This window comes from Motacilla alba, chromosome Z (genome assembly GCF_015832195.1).
Source record: "Motacilla alba alba isolate MOTALB_02 chromosome Z, Motacilla_alba_V1.0_pri, whole genome shotgun sequence".
NCBI classification, from domain to species: Eukaryota; Metazoa; Chordata; class Aves; order Passeriformes; family Motacillidae; genus Motacilla; species Motacilla alba.
In genome coordinates, this window is record NC_052046.1 from 55,522,061 (window position 1) to 55,538,243 (window position 16,183).

The window sequence follows — 16,183 nt, forward strand, 5'->3', positions numbered from 1 at the left end:
TCATTAATATTGAAAATCCCATTAGTTGCAAATGTAAAGTTAAAATTGTACTTACCTATGTATTTCAAACACTAAAAAATACTGTTACTTTTCTATCACAGATTTGAGCATGGAAAAAGTACAACTTCAGAAGCTATAATTTATACCTGTCCTTATTATAAGGGTAATAATCTGAAAGTAACAGACAGTTAGCAGTTAGGGGAATACAACCATTTGAAAAAATGTTATTGGTATCTTCCATCATTAAATCCTAATTATTTACTCAGTGTGTTGTGTCATGTAAATTGATCCATTTCAGCTCCATATTACTTTCTCCAAAGCCTGAGCCTTCAAGCAAACAGTGATAAATCTTTTGCTTTCCTCAATGTGCTTCAGCGTTACATAGCAATAATACCCATTATGATTTTATTTCATCTTGTCCATTACAGATATTTTTTTACTACTGTAATTGTTAGTTGCTTTAAAAACTACTTCTTTCTGATGATTTTAAATTACTTTTTTAATGAATTGAGTATTTTTAGAAACTGGAAGAGAGTTCTGTCAAGTTTTGACCCACAAAGGGTGCAAAAATGAGAAATTTTTATTGTATATAAATTAAACTTTAGGTTTCCTAACAGTAAAACCCAAATAATTGTAATTGTAAAAAGCATTTTTTTAGGAATATGTGATATCTCCTTTTTTTTAATGCTGTATAATTACCAAGACAGAAAATTAAGCTCAAACATGGACTTCAAATATTCACACTGCAATAGTGGGTACACTGGACGATATCTAGAACTTCCAAAATAAACTACAGATATCCAGTCAAACTAAATTCTTTTCCCCATTTATATTTGTCAAAATCAGTATTTTAAAGACTGTACTACATAAGTCTAATAAACTGAAACTACTGAAAAACTGATGTAAAAAACAGTAAGTCATACTCTGAAAATATATCTTGATGGATTTTTGCATGGCAATAATGGGTGGAGTTTTGAAATATTTCCTTTATGTATTTCTCATATGGATCTAACTTTGTATTTTAGTTTAAAAATCTGGGGTCTTTTTGTCTAATAATCTTAAGTTACATACATGTGTAATATACGTACTTCTATTGTTTTGCCATTATTTTCTATTTGGACTACTTTAAAAAACTTCATAATGGAAATTATGATACTGTATTAGGTAGAACACACATACCTGTCAAATACTACAGTTAAAAATGGAAACTTTTACATGCCTGGTAATTACTCTTTTTTGATCAAGTGACACCTCTTTGGTGACATTGTCTTTGGTGTCTGCATACTCATAGAAAGTAGGAATCAGGGTAGAAATGACTGCTTCCATTCAGTAAATATATTTATATATTTATTATTCACATGGATAACAGTTATGGTATACTAACTGAACAACTAAATGCATACATAGTAAGATGTAAATATAAAATTTTTGTAAAGCAGACTGAAATTTTTCATCACACACATTACCAGAATAGCCAAATAAAATGAAGCAAACATTTGTTCTCACCAATTAAGAACACAGCATTTTTAAAAAGCATTTTTACCTTTAATGGAAGAAAACAGATATTCTGGCGAACAAAGCCAACACTAAAAAACTAATTTTTGCCTAACTCAATGTAATCTGAACAACAAGAAAAGTTCAAGCTCAGGAAAGAGTCTCCATAACACACTCAACACTGATGTACTATACTCATAGCTACTCAGTATCTGAAGAAGATACCTCACTGCATCAACAGACTGTTGGCATGTCTCACAGGCTGAACTTTCAGCAAGGCATTAATCTGAACATGCTCAAGAAATCAGTATTTCATAGCAGAAACAAAATTGTACTTAAACCAACACTTCTCCTTAGGAAGGACCGCTTAAAAATTATAATACGGAAACTAATACGTGTCCACACTGCTTTGCTGTCTTGTTAACAAAGCTTCTATTCCAAATCCATTGTATTCTGATATTGCAGTCAAGAAACAGATGAGTTAGAAGACTCCTTTCAATCAAGCTTGACTTCAGAATTTTACAAATTACTGGAATTCTGGTTATCTAACAGGTCAAGAAAAGGTAATCACTGATTTTCTCCCCTCCAGAAACCCCAGATGGGTAACCAACACAATAATCATTACCTTTCTGAAATTTATACTGGATAGTAAGGGTGGTGATGGCCAATTTGGCTGTAATCAAAATCCAGCCAAAAATGAGCCTTATGATACATTACCAAGAGGCATACTCAGGCCTTTCAACCAGAGCAACACTGCATGTTAACAAAATTTGGGATATTTGTTACTGCAGAATGTAAGAATGACTTTTCATTTTACTATTTGTGTTGTCACTTTTATTTAAATGATACAATTCTTCCTCCCTTTCATTTGTTTGTATCATTTAGGAGTTAAATCCTTTGAAAAACAATCACAACTTCTAGACTGGGAAACTACTTAACATTTTGTGAGAAATTTGGAAACAATAATCAATCAGCTTTTTATTATTTTCTCATTTTCTATTCCCATAGGCTCTCAAAATCCACACAGGGCAAAGTGAATTACTTCTTGCCTTTTCCAAGACAGATCAGAGATCATGTCTCTCAGGCAAAACTAATTCAAAGGCCAGACAGATTGATATTTCAAATGAGTCCAAGTCATTAAACAATTGCATTGAAATTTTTGTGCCCACTGGATCTTATATTTATATTTATAGTTATATTTACATAGTTCTATTTAGAAATGCTCTCTAGAAGTGCAAGTTCAAGATTAGCCAATTTCTTATGGAAATAAGTATCTCACAGGAAAACGAACAGTTCATTTATCAAAACTATATAATGTCCTTCCAAACGAATGGAATATCAAGACACAGGTACTTCCAGCCATAACTACGTAAGCTCATTAGCTAGATCATACTGGTATGACAATTTGCTGGTTTTATGACTAGCAGTACTTAAGTGGTTATAATTATAGCATCTGAAAGGTAGCATCCTAGTAAGATGAATGGAGAACATCAAAAATATTATGCTTTTTCCTAGCTGGCAGCCACATCCCCTAATGTAGCTAATGGAGTTTTTTGGTAGTCAGCATTTGTCAGGACAAGACAAATAGCATGTCTTTTGATTTGCACAAACTTTTCCAACCTTTCCTGCTTTGAAAACAGTACTAATAAAAAACATTTTCAAGTATAAAACGAGCTAAATCTACATGTTAAAAAACATATTCCCATATTCACACTATTCATCTTCTAAAACTATGGTTCATATAGTTTTTTAAACAACACCAACGTACTATTCAATAGTAGTTGATAATATTTAGATTTTCTTAAGGAATTTAAGATCAGAAAATTTAAAAATGAAAATTAGCTGTCAGAAAATAATACACATAACTGAAACAGCTTCCAAGTTTCCATTTGGCTCCTCATCTTTTCTTTTTCTGTTTTGCAGGTCAAAGAAATGCTTAATATTTACACTGAATTATTTGGGGTTTGATCCTCATTTCTGACCCAGTTTTAGAAGAAGCACCTTATTTAATCACATTGCAGTAAGCACATTCCAAAATATTCAGAATTGCATAGCACAATAAAACAGGTTAACCATTAATAAAGATAAAGTCAGGTGTAAAGAAACAGGATATAAAGCAGACATCAGAAAGACAGAATATTGCACAGAATATCCAAAATAAAACCAAAAATACTGTATATGATATATCTTGGAACTAGCAAACTTCACAGAAGAAAATAATGGAATCTTGACAATATGTTAATGGTTATACTTCACTTGAATGCAAATAAGACATGAGATCTACCCAGTAAACTTCTTAATCCCCAAGAAAACTTACAAAAATAAATTTTGTTCATAAGATAAAAATAAATAGGCATACATTTTAAATAATTCCTTACAACATCTTATGACATTTGACAGTGGAAACAAAAAGCTCCAGCAAGCAACACACAAGTGCTCTGCACAAATTGTTGACTGACTGTGCTTCGAGGATTTCTTCTTAACACATTATAGCTGTCCTTTCTCTGACAGGCAGCTCAGATTGTTACAGGTGAAGATACTTAAAAACAAATAAGAAAAATGAAAGGTATCGAAATCAGTACACCGTAATAAATTTAGTCTCTATGACACAAGAGCATAAGTCATCAGTCAGAAAGGGTAAGTAATTTAGCTGAATTATACAGAAAGTAAAGTATTCCATATTTCTCAGCTATCTTAACAATTTAGTGTATTGATTTATCTGATTTCATCAGAAAACACTTTTTTGGTACATCACTGAACAGTTACCTGAAACAGAAAAGAAAATACCATCAAGAAAGCAAAAAATGCCTAACCAAAGCCGGGACCTCTAGAAGCAAAAGATGGAACTGTAATGGTCATTTGGCCAATTACACATGTAATGGAAAACACAGCCTGATAATGGTGGGAAAAGGAAATACTGACATATGTTGAATATGTGTGATGGCAAAATTATCTTAGGTCAGACCAAGGAAAGCTGAGAAATTTAAAAAAAAGAACCTAGTAAAATTAAATAATCAACCTATGCTATTATTGGAAGGTATGTTAACCAGAATCGTAGTGCAATTGGGGAAAAAAAACAAAAACAAACCTGCAGAGTGAAACAGCTGAAACAAATTAGTAACACTTAACAAGTGCACAGGATTTATTTTAAAGTAGGTTTTAGGTTGCTCCTATGCACTAAATGCCAGCTAACACCTGGGGAACATTTTTCAGTTCCATGATCCAAAAGGTATTTAGTTGATACTGTCATTAACTTTTCTATGGTATCAACAGAAGTATGAGACTACGGTCATTTGGGAGACTTTCTTCAAAGTTTCCGGTGAGGAACAAACACTAAGGTAGATCCATCTAAAAAATGTAACAGTAACCACATTATATTCACTGTGTATAAAACAAGCATTCTCCTACATTAAATGTTTTATCAAAATGCTCACACCCAGAAAAGTACATTAGAGAGACCCAAGTTAATAGAATCATAGAATCACTAAGGCTGGAAAGGACCTTGAAGACCATCAAGCTCAACCTTTGACCAAAGCCATCGTGTCGACTAAATCATAGCATTAATTGCTACATCCAGCTGTTTCTGAATCCAAACATACAGTAATATTGAACACAGAGTAATGACATAAATTTTTAAAAGTTAGTCTAAATTAAGAATAAGTAAAACTATAATGGAAATTATTACAGCACCATTGCAGAAATCCATGTTACAGCTCATGCTTTTTATGAGAATTTGAAAAGCACAAGGGTAGAAATCAGCTGAGGAAACTCTAGAGTGAAGGTGAAAAGACAGTCCAAACAGACTATATATAGCACATTCATGATATTTAGTTTCATTTATTTATATTCACTTTTCCCCTCACAAATACTTGAATATTCTGCAGACATCAGTCTACAACATTACATACAGGAACTGCTGTGGTCTAAGAATACTAGCACAGGGTCCTTCAAGCATGAAAACCATTGCCTGCGAGTGCAAAATTTAATATCACCCTAAGAGACTCTTCAACTTCAACTATAGGCAACTATAGGCACATCTGATGTCAAAATCTATTTGCTAGAGTAGGACCAAGTGTACTGGTGTTTGGCATGCAAGAAACAAAGACTACCTTAATTAACACACTTTGCAAACATAGAGAACAGTATCTGAGCTTGAACTAAAGTGTGGGAATCTGTTAAAGATCAGAGTTCCTCAAAACCTTCCCAAAATTCACATAAAAATGGCATAAAATGTGGGCTTCAGCATATTTGACTGGACACATAGTTTCTCTCCTGCCTTATCACGTGTGAAAGGACTTAAGCTTTTCATTCTAATTTGAATAGGAACCTGCACTACCACTAGCCTTTACAGATCGACATAGGGGTTTAGCATTTATTTTCAGAATTTAATACTGCTTACATAAACACATTTATTTTTAATTATGCTTAAAGGCTGCTTCAGTAAAAAAAATACTGGAAGTGTAAAACAACAAGTGTATTATGGTAAACACAGTAACTTGATGTTCTGATGACAATTTTGTGAGCTTGAAGGAAAGCAGACTACTTCTACAATACACCATGAGAAGGACTAGCAAAGGCAAATGCAGGTACAAAATAACATCTGAAAACATATCTGTCATGTTCCTATTTTTATCTACTTGCTGATGCACTTGATGCAGATTTCTGCAATGCCTCATAACTGGAAACTCTTACTGTGCTTTCTAATTACTATATCTAAATAGTCTAATTAGGCAACTGCAGAATGCTTTTCTTCATCCACAGACATGCTTGCTACCACTATTTATAGTATTTGCTACCTGAGAGCTGAATTCCAGGACATAAATTATCATTTCCTGTCGAATGACAATGCTATTTCCATTCCACTAAAAAGGCCTTCCACTGAACGACTTTTAATCAGTATGATTAACATGGATCCTAAAGGCCACATCAGATCAAACTAAAGTAAAGCATTATAAAAACAAAGGCCTTAAATTGTAAATTTCAAAACCTGTGATAATCTGGTGAAGGACTTCAGAATCTCTTCTTGTCTTATTATCCCTAGTATTGATTGAAATCTCTCCACCTTGAAATTGTTGATGAGGACAAATCTATTGAGTCTCATTAAATCCAGCATAGGAATGAAGTCCCCAGAGCATTTGGGACCACTAAAGCAGATGCTACACATTTTAGAAAAATATTCTCTATCCTTGAGAATATGAACTACAGCTGCAATATGAAATAGACATCAATTTATTTCCATAAAAGCTCTAATGTAAAGGAGTTATTGTAGAACACAGCATCCTTAAAATTTGTACTTAGAGAAAAAAGGTATGTGAAGTCAACCCAACTTGATAAAACAGGTTACAGATCTTTACAGGCTGCTCACTACAGCTGGACTTGAAAATTTGTGGTCCTCAATAAATTTACACATAATTCAAAGCAAGTTTATGACATCAGATTTATCAGAAATATTTTTTCTTTTTTCAGTCTCCTGTTTCATACTTCACATCAACATCAGCACAAAAACCTGTTTTTCTCAATGGTACCTTGTTAAACATGAACTTTGAATATGTGAGCCAACCATACTGCCTGAGCTACAGCACATAGTGCCTATCTGACCACTAACAGAGAGGTCATTGATCTTGCTGTAAGGGACAATATATCATAGGATGTACATGCTGATAGGCTCAAAGCCATTTGAAGAAGTAGGAAAATATTCCTTTGTGACTGTATTTATGAAACAGCTGACATCCTTATCTAGCTGTTGCAGACTGCATATTATTAATGCAGGGAAGACAAACAGAACACAGATTCGTCTGCAATAGTTCGTGCCTCTCTCATTGAAGTGAAAAAATAGACATTTATATTATTTCTATAGATGCTGAGTTTTCAAAAAGCCTGCTGTGACTTTGGTAGGACTGCATATCTTGTGGTTTCAAAAAATCCACGTTACTTGACATAATTACAATTGGCTGTTTTATACAGTTCTGATCAGAAATACAGAATAGGACTGTCACAATAAATTAATTCCTTTCCTCTTCCAAAGTTCTCTTAACTCAACTTGCCACAAACATTAGCTCTATTCCACTGTGATTCAGGAACTTCACTTACTCTTTTTTCCATATTTTTTTCAGGTTTTCATATTTGACAAAAAGACAACTTAGCAGTTCCACAATAGTAATTTTTTAGCAGATATGAGGTGGCTTTTGCTAATTTAAGAGAGCTTACTCCTTCATGTTAAAAACTATTTAATTTAACATCTCCAAACCAGCAAATTTCAGAGTCTTTTGTAAACTGGGACTATTTGGCAGCTATCAAAAATTAGGGCTTATCTTTTAAACCACACTACTCTTATAAGGTAAGACAGAAGGCAGAAGCTTTAAGTCCTGCCTAGACTGACTAAGAACTCTGAACCATCTTTCTGAAGCAATCCTAAATATTGAACCAAGCCCAGATTAGAAGTGGCTTGACCCTATAGCTATATTAAGATAACCATCAATTTTATATATTATTTAAGCAACTATTTTTCATAGGACAGGTCCAACTCTTTCCCATACTGAAGAAATATTGGCAAAATCTTCATTGTGCAAGGTAAAGTAACCTTTATAAAACGTTTTTTTATGTTTTAAAACAGGCTCATGAAAATCCAGTTTTATTTTCTTTCATATTGTATTGTTATAGAATTTGTCTGGAAGAATATGGTTTTATGGACACCAGTGAAGTCATGTCATACTGTCTTCCTTTTTTTTTTTTTTTGAGTGACTCAAAGGATTCATTTAACACCTTCAGAAGCACTGATTAGAGAATGGAAAATAAAAAAAACTAGCAACTCCTGACACCTCTATTCTCTTTTTTTTCTTTAATTCTAGAATTTACTCTGTCTTGTCCCAGATAGATGAATGCCTCCTGCCTTGTATATGTTCTAAACAACTTTGACAGAAGGTCTACCTGTAGCTTGACTGAGTTACTACTGCAATGCAGAAATTATGTAATATTGTCATTGTATCATCACTGTATCATCACTGCAGTCAAAACAACTGTAGAGTTTTCTAGAGTGTTTGGGGTTTTTTCCACTCTTTTTTAAATGCAACAGCTCTTTATGCTGGCATGCCAAGCAATTTCAAATTACCTTAGCAAACCACATCACATGGTACAGTGTCAAGTAGACAAGAATGTGCTGGGCACTACAAGCTATAAACACTAAACAAACACACCTTTGGAAACCCAGTACTGATTCTGGTTTGATTCAGGTATAGCTTCACAATTTTACTACAATCTGTACACTCTAAGTAAAATGACAAAGGGAAGAAAAAACTTTTGGGGAAAAAGCACTGGCAATGTACAACTGCAGAAGGCAGTTCCAATACAGTAGAAGGCATGTGAAGTTGTTTATAGAAATTCTTCCTTGCCTTCTTCCTTCTTAATCTTCCTAAAAAGGAAGAAAACATATTTTTTATATTTCTTATAGACTGAAAAACATGTATAAGTTCATAAACATGAAAGAAGTTCTGAGAAGTGAGTGTTTGGCAGATCATTAGAGTGAACATTTTCCCTGACATTAACGAAACACATAAAACTGTTCTGCAAATGTGCGTATTGTTCCAACTTTGTAAACTAGTTAACCGTTTCAAAAGATATGATAGCAACAATTTTTCCAGTTAATTTTTATAGAGCAGGTTTTTGTATCTTAAACCACTAATATTCTTTGTGATTCACACAAATACTTTGTCTAGTGAAAAGAATATCTTCCCCTGAACTATGAAAATCAATTTGGAGAATTTAGTAAGAAAGCTCCTGTCCTACAGAGGAGGAAGAAGAAAAACATAATTAACACCAAATCAGATAAAGAAATTTATGTGCTTGGTAATTCAATCCTACTTTTCTTCAAAAGAACAAAATCTTAATTTTTTAAGGCTGATCAATTCCATGTATTCAAAGGGCCATATATGGTGGTACCCAATCAGGCCAATAAACTCAATTATATTTTGGCAATAATAGAGAATAACAGAGATCTAAAAGATGCAACACTACAAAGAGCTTTGATTACTCTGTGCATTCATATTGTACAGATGGATATTAGAATGAACCCTCTGAGTATAAAGCAGAATAACATACTTTTTCATATATTGTTTTAGCTGTGTGAGCATATTCTTGGTCTTGCAGTACTTTTTGTGTATCAGCACTGAGAGCCTCTAGCTGCTTTATCAGCTCAGCCTGCTGTGTTCTATCTTCCATGTTTTGTCTGTAAAGATTTTGTACCTCCTCTAACTCTTTCCCGTGCAAAACAAGCAATAAAGAGAAATTAGGAAAAAGAGCAATGACCTCTGTTAAAAAATTGTATGCAAATAATTTTATTGTAGATAATGAGCTTCCTATCTTCATTTACTTTTCTGTCAATTTCCTTACAAACACTGTAAGTTACATACAAAATATTTACTATACACTTTTGAGAAATATCTAAAACACGGTTAACTTTCAAAATGGAACACCTTTCTATTTCCCTGTAATGCTTTAACTGCTCTAAAATAAATAAATTTTCACTACTTTTTCTAATCAATATACAGTTAACTCTTTAGCAGTAAGTGTCAAAATGTAAAATACACAGAACACATCAACTGTAAGTTGTTGGGTTTTTTACCTAGAATAAGTAGAAAAAGATAAAACTTTTTCCTGAACTTGCAGAGTATGTGTGAAGCAACCTTTTTTTCTGACATGCGTCTACTCCCTACACAAATGAATATGTTTGCAGATAAATTACTTTTTGTCTGCAGGTACAGCATACAGCAACAACCATAAACAAAGTAAGCAAAACCTTTGGTGCATATCCTATAACATAATAAAAGCCCTATAAAGACAGTAAAATGTATTGTGTTGTAATGCAACCATAGGATAGATCTAGTATAATCAGCTTTCTTAATAATTTCACTGTATTTCTGATGGATTTTCTAAATTAAGATCAAAGCACAGTAACACTTACTATAAACAATGATTAAAACTTCTAATATTTTCTGCAACATATATTGAAAGTACAGATGACTCTATTAATCTCTGCTTATGTATTTCTACTTAATTCCCTTTGAATTCACAAGCACATTTCAAAGTAGTATTACACAAACATACCAAAATATACATTGAGCATTCCAACTAATTTTTCTTTCTTACTTCCTCAAAGAATCATCTTTTTAACCTCTAATACATATTAATATTTCTGTGACTGAAATTATCAACAATTATTAACAGCAGTTATCATTGCATTTTTTCTAATGCTTCTGGAGATATCCAGGTAAAGATTAGTGTATAAAAGGTAAGCAGCAACACCAACTTCATTGTCTTCTTCCAGGCAAAACAGAATGGCTAATAAATAACTTTTAAGGGAAATACACAAAAGTTTTTCCTAAAACCTGCACCACTAATTAGAGTTTGTGGCTGAATGATTATTCAATACATATAAATCTGAATAATTACATACAAATTTAAACTACATGTGCAATACAACTGTCAGACAGTTTTATTTTGTTAAAAAGCACCATTTCAGAAAGCCTGATAAGAGAGTAACAAAGGATAACACTTAAGGACACACTAACCATGCTTACTAGGACTTAACACTAAGTCCTGCTGTTCTGAATGAATTGTAAAGTAGTTCCCCAAAGCTGACAGAGATACACTAAAGACTCCTGGTGTACAGAAGTGCAACTGCAGTATGTATTGCATATGTACTAATTTAATTCTGTTCAGAAGAATAGCAGCAGAACTACAGACAGGTGACATATTATTGCTTTCTGGCAGCTCTACAACAGGCTTTCACAAGCTCTTCTTTAATTTTCCTGACTGCATGTATATAATTGAAAATAACGCATCTTTTCACTGCAGTTGAAACACAGATTATAATAATTTTGCACAGGTTCTCCAATCAAATGTTCATTTTGTTGTGGAAGGGAAAAACATGGGATAATGTTGAATCCTCAAGACCAGTCTGCTATATTGCTACTCTTTAATTTGTATGCAAACATCAATGCAGTTATCTGTGTCTGTCACCCGAGAATGCAGTATCATGTGTTCTCTAATGGTCTGCCCACAAAGTGTATTAAGGTCAATGGGAATCTTTTTTGTTGACTTTATCAGACTTCCAGTTATATCCTTAAGGTCAGGTGGTGGGAGGGGGAAACTAAATCTTGCAGCCACACAAGAACCACAGCACAGTCAGAACACATTAACACATTTGTTAACGTTAAATTCAAGGCTTTTTAAGTGTAAGAAAATTCAGTCACAGTTCCGTTACAATACATTCTAGAAATCAAACATTATTTATCCATACTTGTACTTTAACTTGCTTTTGTCTTTAGTGAATGAGGCACTATTTTTACATTGTAAATCAATGGGGGAGCCTTCTTTTATTTCACTTTTACAGACCAATACTGAAGTTATGCTAACCTTTACCAGGCACTATTCAGTACCAATGTGCAATACAAACAAATACACATAAATAAGCACTTTGATAACAGATGGGTCAAATAAACTAGGGGAGTTTTAAATTAGGAACAGGGATCAAAGTGTTGATGGAATGGCAAGTGAAGGAGCTGTGGCCTGGACTGGCAGGCAAAAGCAGACAAGTAGATACGGACAGAAAAGACCTTGTGATGAACAGCAAAATGTTCAGGGAGGATGTTCGCTTTATGCACATAAATAATGGAATGCTGCCAGTATGAGGGAGGTTCATAAGAGTCTTCCTGGTGAGAGGAGAAATGGGTGATAATGTCTTCACAAACAACTCATTCTGAAAGAACCAGTGAAGTTCTGGAGAAATGGGTGCATGGGTCTTCATGAATATCAAGCCACTTAAGTTTTTTGCAGAACCAAGTGCATAATGAACTTCAGGAAAAAATGTGCAGGCTTACTAGACTTACGAATATTAACTTCTCCAGCTAAGGTGGGATTAAAGCTAATTTTCACAGCCATACAAGGTGTTATGGGGGTGAAGGGGATACAACTTACAGGAGGAATGTAGTAGGTAATTCAGGAAGGCTGTATCTTCCTAGAACCTCAGCCAATGGGGAAAGGAGGAGGGGGGCAACATGCAGTCAGGGGTTTAGGATAAAGGAGGCCGTGTCTTCCAAAATCCCAAGACTCCTCTGTCTCCTTTGTAGAAACTGGCCTTTTACAGTGTGATTTTCCACACACCAGGAAATTAGCTCAGCTGGGTACTTATCTGAAGTTGCTGTTCAAACAGACACAGCCCATCTTCATGGAAAACAGGAGGAATGCAAGATCTGTCTGCACCTGCTGGACTCACTGGGATCACAGAGGTGGGACAACTCACATGACTGAAGCACTGCCATGCATGGATACAGGTTCTTTAGGAAGGCCTATGTTCAAAAAGAAGGTTCTGGGAAGCTAGAGTCAACTACATCTTAGTCCCTGGGAAGGTGATGGACTGTGTAGTGGAGAAGATGATCACTAGGAGTCATAAAGGGAAATAATATTTACAGATTTATAGAATATTCTGAGTTGGAAAGAGACCACAGTGATCATCAAGTACAACTCAAATAAATGGCTTGTACAGGGACTGAACCCGATGTTATTAGCACCATGCTCTATCCAGCTGGCCTGGCAGCTTTCTCTGAGGGAATTCCTATCTTAATGGATAAGGGGTGAGCACTGGATGTTCTTCTTTTTGACTGCAGTAAGACTACTGACATAGTGTCCCATAAAATTCCATAGACAGACTGATGAAGTGTAGGCTAGATGGAAAGTAAAGTTCCCTTGAACTGTTGAACTACTGGGTTTGAAGAGATGTAATCAATGATGCAAAATACAGCTCAAAGCCACACACTAAAGGAGTAGCCTAGGGGCTAACATTAGGGCCACCACTTTTCAACATCTTCATTGACCCAGATAATAAGAAAGAAAGCAACATGGCAACTTTGCTGATGACACAAAAAAGAGGATTGCACAACAGATGTTTGGCTGCCATTGACAGGGACCTTTACAGACCAGACAAAAGGCTGGACAGGAACCTCATGAAGTTCAACAGAGACAAGTGCAAATTACTGTCCCTGGGGAGTAAAAATCCTGTGTAAAAGCACAACCTGGGAACAGACAAGATGGAAAGCACCTTATCAGAAAATGGCCTGGGGATCCTGGTGGACGCCTGAATGGCCATCAGATAGCAATGTGGCCTTGTGCCAAATGCCAATGACATCGTGAGCTTTGAAGAGGATACTGCTGCCAGCAGGGCAAGGGAGGTGATACTTCCTGTCGAGTCAGTCAGAAGTTTTAAGGCACATCTTGGTACTGTGTCTGGTTCTGCGCTGCCCAGTGCAAGAGAAACATGAACGTGGCTGGAGAGAGCCACTGAAGGACCACAAAGAGGATTTAAGTACTGTAGCATCTGCTGCATAGAGAGCACCATAGAATACATAGAGAGGCTAGGAAAGCTGGGTCTGCTCAGCCTGAGAAGGGAAAGTTCAGTGACAACTGAACTATCAACATCTATAAATACCTGATGGCAATCTAAAAAGAAGATGCAGATGATCTCTTGTAAGTGGTGCTCAGTGACAGGAAAAGAGGCAATAAGAACCAATAAAAATCAGATAATAATCCAGTTAAACATAGTAAAAATATTTGTATCCATTGAAAGCAGCCAAACACTGGAAGAGCCTACTCAGAGAGGTTGCAGAGTCTCTATTCTTGGACATACTCAGATTGGACACTGTACTAGGCAGCCTGCTGTAGCTGATACTGCTAGAGCAGAGGGCTGGATCTGCTGGAGGAGCGTACTACACCTTCTCCAGAAGTGTCTGCCAGTTTCAGCCACTAAGAGATCTCTGTGATTCTGTTACTAATTTGCTTTTCCTGTGCTCAGAGTATTCAAAATCAACCGCAAAATATTTATTAACATGCTTAGTCTAAGCACCAAACAATAAACACCCCACAAGAAAGACATCACTGCAGCAGGATAAGGATGTCAAGTCCTCAGAAAAATTATTGTCTTGGGTGAGCATGTAACAGAAGAAATAACCAAAAACTACTAATTGAATGTAACAAGTGTAATGAGTGTCATTTAACATACAAGAGCCATTATACAAATACACACATATATATGATATACAGGCATCTATACATACATACAGATATATAAAAATAAATACACCTACATATAAAATATATAAATTATATGCAAACATGTACACACATATAAATATAGATATACATATACAAATATAAAATGTTTCAACATACCTTACACTTTAAAGAAACAGAATTTTAAGAAAAAAGTAGCCATGAGCAACAGTAATTGAAAAAACAACACTGTCAGCTAAGACCCAAACTGCAACACTTAAGTCTAGTTTTTTCCATCATCCCAAATTTCCCATAAACAAACACACTATGATACACTGAGCACTTTTAACTTTTTTAAGAGCAAAGTCAGCAGGTAGTACCGAGAAATAAAAAAACACCTCTCTGTCTCTAACCTCATATCTTCAGATGAATAGAATGGGAAATGAAGAAGTTTACAGAAAAGTGACCTGCACACTTCAAGCAACAAGAAAGGGTGTGCTATGAAAGACAATCTGATCTTTCTCAAATCAAAATAGAAGAGCATTTACTAAATTATTTCAGTCCCTGAAGTAAGATAGTTGGTACAGTAACCTTAGTAGACTTTGCTTTCAGGTTGATGCTACATGAAGACACCACAAAACAGACAGCAGCAAGACTCAAACATTTGACACCTTATCCAATCAGTAACAATACTTAAGTCACTACTATTGCTTAGAGCAGAAACAGCTTTGGTGCTCACAAACATTTCCTTCTATCCCTAAAACATAAGATTAAATAAAACCTTTCCATCCTTGCAGGGGCAAGGGGCCTTATATGCCCTGATCAAGGGTTTTAGAGTAACCTCCAGCTTCCCAGAGATGTAAATGAAATGAATAGCTATTGTCATTCCACAAAGTATGGAATATGTTGTGCTACAAACAGAATTAAAAACATACACATCACTTCAGGTGATGTTCTTAGCTTTGTTTCACCACCACGATTCTGGTGAATACACTGGGACTTTGAGCATCTCAGCTGTCTCTGTTACCAAGGGAATACAAGATCATTTGCAGTAATTCAAGAATTCTCTAGATTCCACTACCTGTAGTTTAAAAATACAACACAGTGACAGGTCCTACAAATTATGACTTCTCATGGAAATGGCATAAATACTACAAAATGGTTTGCAGCACACAGCAAAGAATAACCTGAAAAATCTAAGAGTAGCAAAACAAGACGTAAGTAAAAATCTGACTGCCTCATAATTTACAGCACACGAGTTTATAGTAACTGCATTGGAAGGGGCAGTGGGTAGCGTGGGGGCACACATGGTGGGAGAGAAAAATAGAAACATTATTACAGAAAAACATAGCTGGAAAATCATCAGGGATAGAGCTGGACTAGACAAGAATCAAAGGAATGAAATCATGGGCCACATTTCCACTAAAAATACTGGGGCAAGAAATTCAAACTCATTTTAGAATAGATTTTACTATATTTGCAAACAGTTTAATATTTTCTGGATACTTGTTACAGCAAGACTCAAGCTTCAGTGAGTCAACCAAACCTCTCCAGTTTGATGCTTAGAGCTCCACCAGAACTGTGTCAGACCACAAAGTTCTAGATCCTGGTATTTAGCCCAATTTTAAACCAAAAATCACCAATCTTGACA

General features: G+C 35.0%; 1 protein-coding gene across 1 annotated transcript in view; it reads right to left on the reverse strand.

The window, feature by feature from the left end:
* Positions 1-16,183, reverse strand: part of CNTLN (centlein) — a 171,360-nt gene that overhangs the window by 116,001 nt on the left and 39,176 nt on the right. Inside the window, 2 exon segments of the mRNA XM_038125582.1 lie at positions 8,841-8,902; positions 9,561-9,743. Of these exon segments, the coding sequence (XP_037981510.1) occupies positions 8,841-8,902; positions 9,561-9,743 (245 nt within the window).